Source organism: Scomber scombrus, chromosome 7 (assembly GCF_963691925.1).
Source record: "Scomber scombrus chromosome 7, fScoSco1.1, whole genome shotgun sequence".
Classification (NCBI taxonomy): domain Eukaryota; kingdom Metazoa; phylum Chordata; class Actinopteri; order Scombriformes; family Scombridae; genus Scomber; species Scomber scombrus.
Genome location: NC_084976.1, coordinates 24,876,279 through 24,892,560, shown reverse-complemented (window position 1 = coordinate 24,892,560; position 16,282 = coordinate 24,876,279). Strand labels below are relative to the sequence as shown.

Sequence of the window (16,282 nt, the reverse complement as noted above, 5' to 3'; positions counted from 1 at the left end):
CTTTAACTGACCTGAAATTTGTTTTTGCTGGTATGGAAATGGGATTCAGATAATAAAAATAAAAAAACAACTATCCACACCTGTCCATAAAAACACACAAATACTATAATGTTAACAATCCTATCGACATGTTATAATACCGAAATTATAGGATGATCCCTACTTAAAGTACAGTGGGAATACAAATTGGGCCCTCGACCTTTGAATGAGAGTTTGAATGAAATTCTTTAACTATTACATATCTCCTCTCCATGTCACGGACAGGTGCTCATCCAAAAGTTTGTACATCATGTTCAATTATTGGAATCCAATTATAAAAACTACATCTTGTGACAGATGCAAAACATGCCCAGCTTCCTGCAGAACAGGACACAACCAAAGCATGTGGAACAAAGTTCTGATGTTTGGTCTTAATATCGCTGTGAAATGCTTACAACACACTAACAGAACCAAATCCTTTAACATGTATGTTCAATGTTAAGTCACAAAATAGTTTCTGGTCTTGAAATATTTACTTGGTCTTGTCAATTAACTGGGAAAAAATCCAGAAACCAAATTTAAAGATGTCATGGTTCAATTCAAACTTGAGTGAATCTGTAATTTATTATGACAGGACATTTTTGGATATATGGGTATTTTCTATACTTTATACATGTTACGGTACACTGGCAGAACAAATTATTTGTTTATATATGAGTCATGTTTCCTTTTTAATTGGAAGCAAAGGAAGGATGGGTTTGGTGGGCAGAAATATTATATGTATTATACTGAGTTCTTTTACCTATATGCTGCATTACTTCTTGTATACAACTTGGAAAATGAAAGAATACAAAATAAATAAATCTGTAAATTTGAAATCATCACACAGATGCTGTTTGATGTGTCACGTCATTTAATTTGCATATAAAGTTCACGTAGTCACACAATAGTTTTTTTCCCCCATATCAAGTGTACCTCTTACATCCTTGCAGTGAACACAGCACATTTGTCAACAATAACAAGAGCTCATGATGCAGAAAGTACACTGAATTGTAGACATTTCATATTAAATTGTCTGCTAAAATGCATCATATTTCACATGAAGTGGTACATACAGGCAACCTGGTGTTAAAAGGCTCCTTAATTGGCAGGTGATTGGATGAACACTCTGTCCTCACACCTGAACCACAGCTGTAGCAATCTTAAAACATCTGCAACACCAGCATTGGAATAAAACTGACCAGAAGTCAGGTTATTTGTCCCATACAATATGAAAATGTTTAAAAGGCAGAAGAGGCACAACTGCTAGATGTCATTATTGGGTTACTGGTCTTAATTAATGACTTTAAGGTATTTTACAATCAATAGAAAACATCTAAACTCATTTACAGACTTGTCAAATCAGAGAGCAGAGTCTCCACACAGTCCATGTTTGACACATTTGCACCACAGCTGATTCAACTTCCACAAGCAGCAAAGTTCAAAGCATGTTTCTTATCAAAATCTACTCTTTGGACTTTTTCTTTTTCTTTTTCTTTGGGGGAAGTGACTCCTCGTTGATATCGTCACTTATTAACTCTTTGTCCTTTTTACACTTTTTCCTTTTCTGCTTTACTGGAACGTCTTCCTCCATAACTTCTGTTTCCTCTAAAACAACTGCGGCTTTTTGCTTTTTACTTTTTGAAACGCAGTCCTGCACCGGCTCCGATGGGCTGGATTCTGTATCATCGCTCTCCTTTTCCTCACTGTGATGCTCTGAGGATTTCTTCTTCTTTTTCTTCTTCTTCTTCTTCACCTCAGCATCAGTGTGAAGCTCAGCGGTGCTCTTCGGTGAAGGTGCTCTGTCTTCTTCGCTCTGCTCTGCATTGTTTTTCTTCTTTTTATGTTTTCTCTTTGTTTTCTGAGAATGGTCCTCTTCACTGTTTTCTACGCAGATCACCTCATCCTCAGCAGGAACTGCGTCAGTTGTTTCCTCTGTGTCCTCACTGGCTTTCCTTTTCTTCTTCTTCTTTTTGGGCTTAACGTCTGTTTCAGGGCTTTCACACACTGCATCCCCATTTAACTCATTAACGCTCACGGCAGATTTCTTCTTCTTTATCTTTTTACTCTTTTCAGCCATATCCTCCTGCCCCTCCACTGACTGGGATGATGGTGAAACACCCACTGGTGAATCACTTGCTACTTGGCTCTTCTTGCCATACTTAGCCATGAACTCAGCCTCCTGCTGCTCCAGCCTGGCTAACTTGGCGCTCATGGTCAAGCCGTGCCTCGCTCCTCTAGAAAACACAACAGTAGCACTGAAGATTACATTCTGTCCTCTATTATTTCACTTTATTTACTCTGAAATATGAATATACATTTTTAATTGAACTAAAAATAGTTGTTTTAAAAAAAAAAAAAACAGCCTTCAACTTTAATATGGGAATGAGCACTCATGCTTTGTTGAATTTTATGGATCAACTTACTTGTGAGCCGTTCTTCCTCCACAAGCCTTCAGTAGATCGGCATCAGAGAGGCTGTTGAGTATTAAGGAACAAGTACTTCAGTGAATAAATCAAAGAGGGTGAATAACAAAGTAATTAAAAGAAGACTGATTAGAAGAAACAGAACATCAGCTGTACAGAATAAAAGAGGGAAGATGGCATGAAATCAAGAAGTTGTTATTGTCATGTTGACTGTGATTAAATATTTGGAAGCTTTTGACAAAAATAATGATGAATCTGATGAATAACAGCTGCATCGGATGAAGCTCTTACTTGGTGGTGCTGGAGAGATCCAGTTTCTGGTCTTCTTCTTCATCTGAGCTGCTGCTGTCGTCAGAGCTGGACGACTTCGGCTCCGGATGCTTCTGACCAGACAGCAGTGTGGCTGACTGAAAGACGAGCACGGAAATAGATTGAATTGATAAGAAAATGTACAGGATTGTTGTGCTGAGTGCAGGATCTGAAACAAACTAACCAGCATGTTCATGTGTTTCTACTTTAATCCTCCAATAATCAAAGTTTACTAGACTGGTGCATTCATTTGTAATTGTTTAATGTCGTTTATAACCACTGTCACCTCATTCACATTCAGCCACCACAAAATATTTTCAGCCAGTAGGAAATGGTGGAATAAGATTTGTTGGAGTCTCTAATTTTGCAGGATGAAGGATATTTAAAACTCTGCAGAGTCAACAAGCTGCATTTGGTGATGTGAATCAAACAAAACTGATAAAAATGTTAACTTTTCTTTCCACTGTGGGATGCAGGCTGTTAGTTTCATGCTGCTGATCAACACACATGCAAGAAAGACAAGATCTCACACACAATTTAAGCTATATGGATAAACTGACAGTAAATACATCTAAAATAAAGTGTAAAGTTGGTATTAATGTCTTTTATGCGAACTTTTAATGGATAAAATAACTCACTTAATATTTTCACAAGAAATAAGAAACAAATAAACACATTACCTTGACAAAGCATCCATAAAGTTTGTCTCTAGCCAGCGCGGCCTTCCGTGGTCTTTTATTGGAGATCATCCCATCTTCTTCTTCTTCCTCCACCGTCTTCTTCAGCATAATACCGTTCTGGATCACACAGAAAACCAGAAAACACTTTACCTCTACACTAATCGGTGTAATAAGTGAGTGATCTGTAGTATTTAAAAAGCAGTTTTTTGTTAAAAGTGACAGAAAAGTTTTTTAGCTTTCATTTACACTTCAAAGTTGTTGCTTTGACGTATCAAGCTGCTCCTGAAAAGATTCTCATAATGACACAACAGAGTAACTAACTACAGCTACATTCACACATGGAGGAGGTGAAGTTTCTCCAGTCCTGAGTCACGCAGTAAACTTCGCAAATGTTGGACTAATAAATGAGCCGAATATAACTAGTGATTATTTTCTCATTCTGAGGTAAGTTAACCTGCGACTGCAGAAAAATAAACATCCAAATGTACACGACTCACATAAAAACCTTTACATAAATGTGTAATGATTGTATCTCTACCTTTAAATAAAATGTCCTGATCATGTTGTAATGAGTGCAATGATGTGTGTTCAGTCCCTGTCAATATATGCAGTCTATCCTGAAAATGTTTCGGGAACATTTCCTGCATGGGGTCATGTGTGAATGGGAGCAGGGATCGATATTCAGGGAAATCTGTACCGACAATTTCCCATCTCAAGACGTGGTAATATTTCAGGGAAAATACGGCTGTGCTGCGAATGAAAGCATTAATAGTAAGGGACGAGCATGAGAGGGTAATGTCCGTCTGACAAAAAGACGATTTCAAGCAGAGCCAGCAACTCAATCACAAAACTCCTACAATAACAAATTTGAATCTGTGACTCATGACAATTTTTTTCACAAGTGATTTGATACCTGACCGGCAATACAAGTTTTTTAGTTTGCACACAAGCTCATTTTTTTTCAAGAAAAAACAGTTTCTCATCTGGCAATTTTCTGGAAATAATAAAATATGTCTTCTGCATCATGCTGGACTGTCCCTTGCCACATCTATTCTGACATTACTATGCCACAAGTGAATAGTGGAAAATCAGTAACGGCACCTGAAGGGTTATCCCAGTCATTTACCAGGACCTATGTGTGTGTGAAAGAGGCTTTTGAATAAGTGCTCAGACATGTGAGGTTATTGTAAGACCTACCTGATCAGACTCCACCTGCAGACTGGAGGAGGCCTTATTAAAAACATGATCCCACCAGTGGAAGGTGAACTGATCTCCTTCCTTATGGCCAACCTGGTAGAGAAGAGAAACACACAGTATGAGTCTACAAACTACTTTCTACACAAGACGACTACTACAAAACTGTTTAGATCAAACAAGAAACACTGTCGGTTCATTAAAATTAAAGTCAATTCTGCAGGAAATCAAATAAATGTGTATCGTCTTATACTCACCCCTCCTTTGTCACATTTCACTTTGACCTTGATAGCTTCTGATATGCCGTTCTCAGCTCGGCCCAGTCCTTTACCTGAGGACACAGTGAACTGAATAAGAAAACTGCAGGAGTTTGTCACACTGCAGAGTTTGAAAAAAAAAAAACTGAACATCAGTATCGATGAAGTATCTCACCCTGTTCCCAGCCGTGTCGCAGGAGCTGCCGCTCGGCAAACTTCAAGCCTCGACTTTTCTCTTGTTCAACTTCAGCCATCTGTTTAAAGGACAGTTTGAAGAAATATAAGATAGGACACAAAAAAAATCTGATCTATCTAAATCTAAGCTACTGTTTTTATTGTTATGAGGCTTCAGCAGTCTGAGTCAGTCATATCAACATTTACAGTCTTTTTAGTATCAAATCCCCTCTTTGTGTTTCCCTGTTGAGCTGAAGTGGAAGTAAAGTAACAAAAAGAGGGACTGCATATCCCCACTGTTGGCACTTTAAATGAACATTTAAAGAGGTCCTTCATGTACTCGCAACAATACACTTTATGATATTAACTTTCTAGATAACAGGCACTCTCCCACTTTATGAATATGAGCATTCTTTCAATTATGACTATTTTAAATCATGACTTTTATCCAGGCCTATTCATTTTACACTGCTATTTTTATTACACTATTTTTTTCTTGTCTTTTAAGGGAAACAATACTTTGTTTTTCTTATGTATGGAAGTGCATAATGAAAATGACAATAAAGGAATCTTGAAAAATATCTACTTGGTTTGACTAATATGGACAGCTGAAGCTTCATATTGTCATAGTGCGTATTTGCACAGAAGATAGATAGATAGATAGATAGATAGATAGATAGATAGATAGATAGATAGATAGATAGATAGATAGATAGATAGATAGATATACTTTATTGATCCCAAGCTGGGAAATTACAGTGTAGCAGCAGCATTACACAGACACATAGTGACGATACAGTGACAATAACAACATATAGTATAAGGATATAAAGAATAAGAATATAAGAAAAACAAACTATACATAATAAAATAGCAAAATAGCAGGAGACTTGTGTATTTTGGTTTTCATCACTAACATTTTAAAGTGCATTATTATGGTATCTTATTATCTTATTATTATGTGGCACACTGTTAAACCTCCAATAAATGACTCTATTCTCTTTTTAAGACAACGTGGATCTTTATATAAAGTACCTACATGTCATAAGTGGTACTTTTCTAACCCTGTACTACAATATGCCAGACTCTGCTGCTGCTACTCTGTATTTAAACTTAAAGTGTGTGTTAATATGTGTGAGTAGTGAAGATCTAAGGTTATCTATCAACCTGCTGCTTAATTAATCACTTTTAAGGACATTAAGGAATACAACAATATGACAACAACCCGTAACAACACTTGGACAGTATTTGCATCTCTTCCTCTTGGTAACATCACACTAACACAATAGAGATTAAAAACTAAACAAACCTTTTGATGTCTTCTGTCACTAACATTTCATCACTGACACCGCCACACTGGAAAAAATATATATATTTAAAAGTGGTAATGTGAGTTTTTAGCCATGCGGTTTGAGCAGCAGGCTGACATGACACAGGAAACACCTCACACGTTTATTCTTCTTCTTCAGTGTTTGTTAGGAGTTGGTAAAACAACTTAAAAGCTCACTACTGCCACCAGCTGGACAGAAGTGTGGGACAAGACATTACTGTAGGAAAGAAGGGAAATTCATATGGAATAGTACTGCTAATAAAAGAGGAATACAAATAAATACATTAATTAACTTATTAAGAAGAATAGACATAAGTCAGCCTTTTGCTCTGTGATATTGCTACTAGACTGGTCAATATGTTGAATCTGAACATAAATGTGTTTGGTCTGCAGTGCATTTAAATAGGAGCTTGTGTGTAAATGGATCAGTGAAATAAATAGGTCCCTTCTAGCACATATCTTTGGGATTGCTGTGTGTTGAAAACGCCTTTTTAATAGACTGATGACAGTCAAATCGGGTGGTGATTCACTACACAAAAATATATACAAAACCTCTGAAAGAGGAAAAAACCCAAAATGTCCTCAAGTACAGTTACATAAAATCACACAAAAATCAACATGGTAATTACATGATATAAGATCTTCACTAGACTTAAGAGTTATGTGGGTTTGAATAATGTTTGAATGGAAAATGGACTGCATTTCTATTCACATTTCTAGATGTCCCACCACTTAAAGCACTTTTTCACTACAAGCCACAGTCACACACACATTCACACACTGATGGCAGGCTGCTGTGCAAGGTGCCTGCTCATCAGAAGGAGCTAATTGCACACCGATGGCACAGCCTTCAGAAGAAAATTGGGGCTCAGTATCTTGCCCAAGGAAACTTCGACACGTGGACTGGAGTAGCCAGGCATCAAACCACTGATCTTCCAATTAGTGGACAACCCAGTCTACCTCCTGAGCCACAGCCTACTTAGCACTTACATGCCCAAAGACTGACTTGCAAAACAGAGAGGGTCACAGTGAGAGAATAAGTAGCCTTGCAAGAAGTCACTAGATGGCAGTATTTCAAGCCAAAGAATATACCATCTCTGGAGCATTCAAGTGATTGTAGCACTCCAGGTGCAAACGTTTAGTGATCTTCACATCAACAGACGTATGGGTCTGGACTGGTCTGGACGCAGATGTTCAACTGATGTAATGGCAGCCCTCCACTCTAATCACAACATATCTGGCAGATTATCAACAAATGGTTCACTGGATTCAGGATCTCCCAATAAAAAATCCTAATAAAAGACCAGTTCACTACCTAACATATTATCAAACCTGACTGAAAACAGTTTGAACTCTCTGCTTCCAGTACAATGAGAAAATACAGACCTCAATCAAATATTGTGCATTTTCATTATTATGAATTTCTCTTTAAATGTCTCCGGAACACCCAATAAAGCCTCTTTGTAAGAATAGACAATATTTTGAACCTCTTAGTATGTCAGCAGGCTTTTCCCAAAACTCAATTACTTGTTATTACATGTGTCTGCATGCTTGGATCTGACATTCAACTCTTTAGTAGAGGTACTCTGGATACTGCGAATCCTGAGGCCATGTTTCCAAAATTGAGAGATAAAGATTTTAATATTTGGAATGATGTTTGTTTGGGTGTAACAGAAAGTTACACCACTGTGCTCGGTGAATACCTTTTCTAATCTTACCAGGACAACTGACAGCGACTCTAACATGATGACTCCCCCTCTCAGTGTCCTCTGCATGGGACTGCTGCACGGCCCCTATGTGGCCTGCAGGAAACAATTTTATTTCCCCTGCTTTTGGTTTCCGTGCAGCAAGGATGTGTGCTCCACCATGACTCCATCCACGAGTTGTTTATCTGTGTCAGCACTCAGCAGGGGGGGGGGGGGGACACCCGTCCTGAACAGGCTGGTTATCATGGCTGCCCTACTGTTTGGGAGGAAGCCTTCCAACTGCTGCCTGCAAAGGCTGGCTCACAGGAGGTTATTACACAGCTGTCAATAAAGTGTGTGTGTGTGTGTGAGAGAGAGAGACAAATTGTGTGGGTGTAGATGTGTGTGTGTGTGTGTGTGTGTGTGTGTGTGTGTGTGTGTGTGTGTGTGTGTGTGTGTGTGTGAGAGAGAGAGAGAGAGAGAGAGAGAGAGAGAGAGAGAGAGAGAGAGAGAGAGAGAGAGAGAGAGAGAGAGAGAGAGAGAGAGAGAGAAAGTGTGTGGGTGTAGATGTGTGAGAGAAACAAAAAGAATGAAAAAACGATATATGGCCAGAAGTATATAGACACCTGCAGGTATTCACTAATGGGTAATTTTAGTCTAGTGACGTTTTTCATGTTTTCTTATAGAATAGAATTCTATTTTGGACAATATTGTGCTTCCAACTTTTCTGTTTCAATATAAAAAAAGTGCCCTGAAGTCAATTAAGACGTGTTTTCTTGGATCATAATTGTGGAACTGCACCTGTATGCACAGAGTCCTAACTCCAACCACACCAAACAGTTTGGGACCTGACCTCAGTGATGCGAGTGCATAGGAGCAAATACCTGCAGCCAGGTTCCTTGTTATAGCCATTAATGTCCAAAAAGATTCAGGTGTCCACATTCTTTTGACCATGTATACTGTAGATCACTTGAAAGATGAAACGTAAAAGGAAAAGCAGCAAAGGAACATTAATAATGTGCGATTGATATTGTGTCCGCCTCCAATTCAAAATATGTTTTTCTTCTTGTTTCTTTAGTTGGAACTTTGAGCTTCACTGTGCAGAATGATGTATGTGCAGAGTTTGACACTAGAAGACACATTCATGAGCTGAAAAAACTCCCTCTGTGCTTACCAAAAATCTAAATTAATGGTGTGTACCTATGAGCATGATTTGTGACATCACAACAACTTTGGGAGCCAGATGTTGTCAAGTATGCAACTTACATAAGTGTGATGTGGAAACTTCAAGCCTCCAGTGCACAAACACTGAGAATGGATTTTACAGTGAAGCTGGAGATGTCATTTTTATGATTTTAACAAGGTAATTGTTTTTAGTGGAAAAAATATATCAGACAAAAAATGTCAGAGGGGATCTTTAACATATCTCCCTGCCAGAGTGCAATGAAATTTGGTCGACCACAGAGAGTACTCTACCTGTTTGTAGCCTACATGGTCCTGGAAAGTCCAACAGACCTGGGGATAAAGAATCGACTCCATTATATGGGGATTTTACTCATGGTTGCACACATGGCTGAGAAAAACATCATGCATAAAAGTGAGTGGCCATATGGTTCTCTAGCAGGTAAAAACAGTTTAAAGGTGAGTGAAGGTGATGCGAAATATATTGAGATGATATTTCACCAAACATTAACTAGGAACCCAAGAGATTTAATACAGATATACTTACAAACTGCAGACCAGAAATAAAATTAATGTAGTGTAAGGCAACACCTGCAACCCCAAATGTTGAAACGTTTGAACTTCAAAGTCCAGAAATAATCTAATGCTACATCTGTAAAACTGAACACAGGGTGCTCATGTTTAGTTTGTGACTTCAATGAGTTACAGTTAATGTTTGCTTGCCTATGCCTTCACCAGTGGTCCATTCTTGTAGCTTACCAAGAAGCAAGCCACACTGAACAGCTGATCAATGCTTCCATACACTGATAATGGTATGATGTTGTCAAAGAGTTTGTTCTCCTTAACCCTCCGGATACATCTACCAACATGGACTCTCAAGCAGGCAGTTGCTGAAGTATAGGTTGGGGGACCATGCCCATATAAATCAGCTAACAGGAGGCTTCATTAACACCTCTGATAAAGACTCCAGGCTTTGGCAGTCAAGACATGTCAGGTAAATAATAACACCCCATTCGTCTTTATAAAAGTCAAGAAACTAAGTGAAAAACAGACAAATGAATCTTATCAGTCTACACCTAGATAGCTTTTACATAAAACTCATTACATTACATTACATTACAACATTTAATTAGCAGATTCTAATTAACTAGAAATGTGTTTACACTCTGTCCATGATAGAGGGAGTTTGACACCCCTGGATGGATATTCTAAAGGTGTCGTTATCTTTCAGTTTTATAAAGCAGAGATCAATTAAATCAGACCTATCCACAGTATTAAGCATGACCTTAATTTATTTTGCTCTTTGAGACCCTGATTACATAACTTACTGATGCTCTTAGTTGAGTTGGCTCATTGCTGTTGGCAGAGGCAGCATTGGCACAGTGAGCCGCACCATCTTAGTTTTACGACAGGCTCCACCACTTGCCAAAAGGCCTGGAAATGCTTGTTTGACGCACATCTAAGAATGAAATCATAATCACTTCAGACCTTTTTAGATTATGGTTGTTAACACTACCTACATTATTGAGACTGACAAACACACATACACATAAAGGACTAGACACACATACACAGAGAGAGAGAAAGAGAGAGAGAGAGAGAGAGAGAGAGAGAGAGAGAGAGAGAGAGAGAGAGAGAGAGAGAGAGAGAGAGAGAGAGAGAGAGAGAGAGAGAGAGAGAGAGAGAGAGAGAGAGTAAAAATGCGTTCATCTGATCCTCCAAGATGTTGCAGCTGTAAAGTTTCAAGCTGGTTTTGTAGCCCATGTATTTTTCATGGAAAATCAATCCAGGCAAACAGAGAAGGTACAGCTCCTTTGTTGAGTCTTCTCCGGCCTCCAACCGTCACAACAAAATCACCTGTCTAGAAATGCCTACAGAGGTGAGTATTTTATGTGGGTTGGAAGTTGTGTCGGCTCTTATTGAGCGACTGACCCCGAACCTCAGGATAGGCTGGAAACTGACTAGTACATCGAGGCACACAGCAATGTAGACAATTTTTTCTCTTGCTGTTGATATGTTAATCGTTTCTCCTTAATCTTAAAAAACACTCGATCGAACACACGGTCGCTGTTGCTACTCAGGTCTCCCAGAATCTCCACTATGACCAGAAACCCTAACCCATCTAGCAGGATAGATTTATGAAAAACTGATTTATTCATGTTTATGTCATGTTTTATTCATATGTTTTAAGTAATATATAATCCCAGTTTATAACTATATAAGGATCAGGTCTTATTCTGCCGTGTTTCTACAGAAGCCCAGAACAGAAAAAAACAAACACTGGCTCTAGAAAGGTCAACGTAGGCCACCATAGGTTCTACACACTTGGAAGGGGATCGAGATATTCAGTTGGTTGCAATCTTCAATCCCACTATCCCATCAAATCTTACGTACTGATCCTTTAAGAGACACTCTTGTTGACCAGGCAAATTCTCATGCACTAATTTGTGCATTCAATACGATGACAGAGCCAGAAGACATATGCAGTTAGCTTAGATGAGTATAAAGACTGGAAACAGCTGGAAACAGATAGCCTGACTTTGTCCAAATTCGTAACAACATCTGATAGCCAGCACTTCTACACCTCACTAATTACACCATACACTCATTTGTTTAATCTGTACAAAACTAAAGAGTAAAAACAGGAACGCATGTTGTTCAGCTGGACTTTCTCTAAAGCCGGCCCCTTTCTCTAAAGATTGTGAACACAAACCAGACAGCTTCATACCTCTCCAAGAGCAAAGTCAAAAAGCAGTCAGGCCCTTAAATGGACACTTTCACAAACTGTTATACATTCTTACAAACAAGTATGGTCATAGATGATCTCACAGACACCTAATGGTCAATAACTTCAAACAAGGACATTCTTCAAATTTAGCTCATGCCTCATGATCCACTCAGTTTCTAGGACAATAGGCTAAAGGCAAAATATATCTCTAGCTAACCCTAGAGGTCAGCAAACAACCCTCACATAGAAACAAGTTCAAGGGTTCAACTAGCCTATGAGTAGGATTTCTTATATACCACAGTGTCACAGTGACATTACCATGACATTGAATGAGAACAGACATTGGCACCTTAGTTTGAAAACATTTGTAACATATATACAAGAAAGAAATACATCTATTTAAATCTCTCTCACGTCATCTAATTCCTGCAAGAAAGTGAATAAGCGTATTCATTAAAATATAACTATTCCTTTGAATTTGTTGTAGATATTCACAGAGAATGAATTTTGGTAACACCTTGACTTTTCCTGAAGTGGCACCATCAGGGTATAATTTATAATAAAAGAATAATCGAAAACTAACTTTTACTGCAAGAGCACATTCATGCTGGCAGGAGGATAAACTATTTCCATCTATACTAAGGCCACAATTTAATATTATGTCATTTTTTCTATCTATCTACAGTTCATAGAGATAAACAGAGCTGTTTCTTTCCACCTGCAAGAGTCAGACAAAAGTTCTGCTTTCCATCAGGTGTTATCCCTCTGGACCATTTATCCTCTAAAAATCCCTACACACTTTGACATGAAGGTCTGCAGTCGTGCTGAAGACAAAAACAACACGCTCAATCCCCCGCCTCTCCAGAACTCCCCAAACTCTCCTCCTTCTCCTCCTCCTCCTCCTCCTCCCTCCTCCAGCAGTCCCCCTCCGCTGTCACAGTTTTTCCAGTTTCTTTGGCTATACTTCAGGACCCTCCCCGATGGATGCGACTGGTCTCTTTCTTTCTCTTTAACCCTCTTCTAAATGTTGATACCGCTTGAAGATTTTTCTAGGTGTGTAAAACGTTGAACTCATTTCTTCTCAGTTTCTTCCTTGGAAGTTGATTACCACAACTGCAATATTAGAGCCACAGATATAGTCGGGGAGTTCTTGACCGCCGGCAAGGTGAGTAATCGCTGTCACTAAATTCAAACCAAACCATTATCATGGCGCTTTTATTGCTTTGTTTGAAAAGCAGGGTTTTTTATGACAACTGTAACATGATTGTTTAACAGAAACGACTATATTGTTTGCATTTGCGTACTGTATGGGAATGTGCTCTTATGGAAATAGTGCGTGCAGAACCAGTCCCAATGCGTGGTGAAAGATGTCAATTGCGAAAAATGACTGTATGATTGCTAAAATAACCCTATAGACACTTATACTGTAGTGTCTTAACTGTAGTCTTCTATTGCGTGAGTTTACAGATGCTTTTATGAACCTTATGGACTTGATTCGCTAAAATATGATATGAAATTAATCACATTTGAACAATCCCTTGCAAAAAAAAGTCTTGCAAATCTCTCTTGGCATCCTCTAAAAGGTTTAGGCTCTGTGTGAGCTGCCACAGGCATTTTTCTTCAGTTTTCTTAAAAGATGATACCTTGCACATGTGTTGTAAACTGTGTTGGAAGTATTCAGATCATTTACTTGAATAAAAGTACTGCAATGTAACCCCCCCTACATATAAGTGAAGAAGAAGGATTGTTAGCCAAATCAAGTAGCAAATGTAAAAGTACTCTCATACTGTTATATTTTAATGTTTATTATGATATTATTTTATCATTACTGATTCAGTAATATGTAAGAAAAACTTGCTGGGTAGTTTGATCTGTAATATGTGGGTCATGTGCCATATTTTAGAGGCTCATATTGAATGTAAATGCTGCAAAGTAAAAAGTAATGATACCCGTAAAATAAATGTAGTGAATAAAAAAAAAAAGAGTATTTGCATCTTATATCTATCAGAGTAGAAGTTATTATGGAAATGCTCTTATAAATTACAAGTTATGTTTGCAACCAACAATTATTTTCATTGTTGGTTTATCTGTGGATAATTTTCTCGATTAATTAATTAGTTGTTTGGTTCATTAAAATATCACCAAATGGTGAAAAATGTCAATCAATGTCTCCCAAAGCCCAAGGTAACGTCCTCAAATGTCTTGTTTGGACCACAACAACCCAAAAATATTCAGTTTTTCTTTTGAAAAAATACTTCAAACGATTAAATGATAGTCTTTAATGGTTGCCAATTAATTTAATAGTTGGAAACGAATCGATTAATCATTTCAGCCCTATACAAGAATTCAAGGATTAGGTACAGTACTGGACTAACTGTACTTTCCACCACTGGTTATGAAAGATAACATTTCATTACCATTTTTGGCACATTTTCAACACAGTTTGGTGCTTGTTCTTTATTCATGTACCCTATAAGTGCATAGACCTCTAGTCAACACACTGTAACAAAAAAGTCTGTATATGTGTGTTCATCAAGAGTCTATTATTAAGTCAGCTTAAAAGAACATAACAACCAATGCTTATCAGTGAGTGAACATAAGCCACTTGTTTAAGTAAACTGCTGGCATTGTGTCACCACTTTAAGCACTTGCTGTTCTTATCCTACTCTGACCGAGTTTTTTGGCATCTCTGGTTCCCCTTTGAAAACGTCTCCAGCCACTATTAAGAGAGTGTGATGCAGAAAAGCTGTTCTCCTCTGGCATATCTCTTCTACTGATTCATTGCAGAGGAAGTCGCTGGGAGAAGGTCTGCTGTTTCCTCAGTGCTGTCCTCCTCCTCCTCCTCCTCTGTTGTGTTTGATTTTCATTAAGTCGTTCAGACTTGATCCAAGTGCTGGATCGACCTCTTGGTTCGTTGTCCGGGTCACAGAGGAGATGTGACTCAAGCCAGTGAAACGTGGCGGCAAAGTTTCTGTGGCTCATACAACTTGTGACATCCTGTGTGTGTGTGTGTAATGGTGTGACTCAACCTTTATGTCCTGTCAATGAAGCTAATCAGATGAAGCAGATGGAGATGGAGTGTTTTTTGTTCCCTCTCTGCAGATGTGAGAGGCGCCAGTGGGTTGGTTATGCTTTCGTGCTTGTGTTGTGGATTTATGTGGCTGGAACACAGTGTGTGACACTGAAAATAGGTTGTTTACAGCACTCTGATATGCAAAGGACCATTGATTAAAGGGAATATGATTAACTATAGCATCACATGGGTTTATCTGTTCATGCACTGATTGTGTCCTCATTTGATGTGATGAATTATTTTCTTGTGATGGTGCTGATCTTTTTGCTCTTGTATAAGAGAGTTTTTTGCACTTTCACAGGTTCTTCGTAGTTCCTTGTTAACAAATTGAGTGACACTTTTACAGTCTTGATCATCTGGAAGTTTAGAGCCATAAAATGATAAACTGCTGTACGTTGAGGTGCACTGTTTTGGAAACAATTATTTTCCTCTGTGGAGCTGTAAAATCAGCATGTTGACTCACCATTTTTGCACTTATTGCTAGTGACTTATGAATGAAGACTTTTTGATTAAGTAGACCCTGGTACCATTTAACACAAAAACATCTGTGAGAAGGGCAAGATATGATTAACTATCAGAGTAAATCTCAGCCACCTGGTCTGGACTCCTGACCTCACATCTGCTCTGGCAACCAAAAATCCCCAGGAAGTCTCTCTGACTGCAGACTGAACTTTCCTTTCTCCTCATCCAAATATTCCTAAAAGCATCGTGCCATTTTATATGTGTCATTAATTAAATATATTGCTTTAAAAGTTGAAGCCTGCATGTGAAAAATAACACAACTGTATCTCCCTGAAGTAGGCCATCTTTGTTTTTCCTCTGTGTCCTCATATGAGATCCTCATAGAACCCTCCCCACCCCTACTTGAAAATGTATCTGCCCTCCTCCAGACTGTTTCAGCTATCAGTGGTATAATGGTGACCCATTTTTTCCCCCTTTTTGTCTGGTCGAGCAACAAATTCGTCTCTTGTCTGACAGCTGAAGATTTGGCTGACTTACCATCTGTTTGTCCAGGAGAGGGCTCAGTCTCAGGCAAGCTATTGGATATGTTTTGGTTGGAGATGACACTGGCCAGAGACACAAAGAGATGAGGTAGTAATAGAAAAAGTAGAACTGAAGTAAGAGTCATTTGTGTTAATTTGATCCCCCTGTCCCTGGACGTTTTTAAAATTTATTGCAACACCATACAGGGCACCCAGAGTGTCTGCATGTTGTCCTTTGAAAGC

The 16,282-nt window shown here is 38.5% G+C and overlaps 1 protein-coding gene across 1 annotated transcript; it reads right to left on the bottom strand.

Moving 5' to 3' along the window:
- Positions 1 to 903: 903 nt before the first annotated feature.
- On the bottom strand, positions 904 to 6,502 carry gpatch4 (G patch domain containing 4). The gene is made up of 8 exons (XM_062422676.1): positions 6,368 to 6,502; positions 5,060 to 5,138; positions 4,885 to 4,958; positions 4,631 to 4,723; positions 3,434 to 3,550; positions 2,736 to 2,851; positions 2,445 to 2,495; positions 904 to 2,255 (listed from the first exon to the last, which is right to left on the bottom strand). The coding sequence occupies exons 2-8, from the start codon at positions 5,136 to 5,138 to the stop codon at positions 1,484 to 1,486; spliced, it is 1,302 nt and encodes a 433-aa protein (XP_062278660.1). The 5' UTR covers positions 6,368 to 6,502; the 3' UTR covers positions 904 to 1,483.
- Between the last annotated feature and the right edge of the window lie 9,780 nt (positions 6,503 to 16,282).

What these genes read in the sequence shown, in the direction of transcription:
- gpatch4 (XM_062422676.1), bottom strand. Translation starts at nt 5,138, where the DNA reads ATGGCTGAAGTTGAACAAGAGAAAAGTCGAGGCTTGAAGTTTGCCGAG. An exon ending in GATCTCTCCAGCACCACCAA is followed by an intron (nt 2,496 to 2,735) that starts GTAAGAGCTTCA and finishes AATACTCAACAG; the next exon opens with CCTCTCTGATGCCGATCTAC. An exon ending in GGAGGAAGAACGGCTCACAA is followed by an intron (nt 2,256 to 2,444) that starts GTAAGTTGATCC and finishes TGTGTTTTCTAG; the next exon opens with AGGAGCGAGGCACGGCTTGA.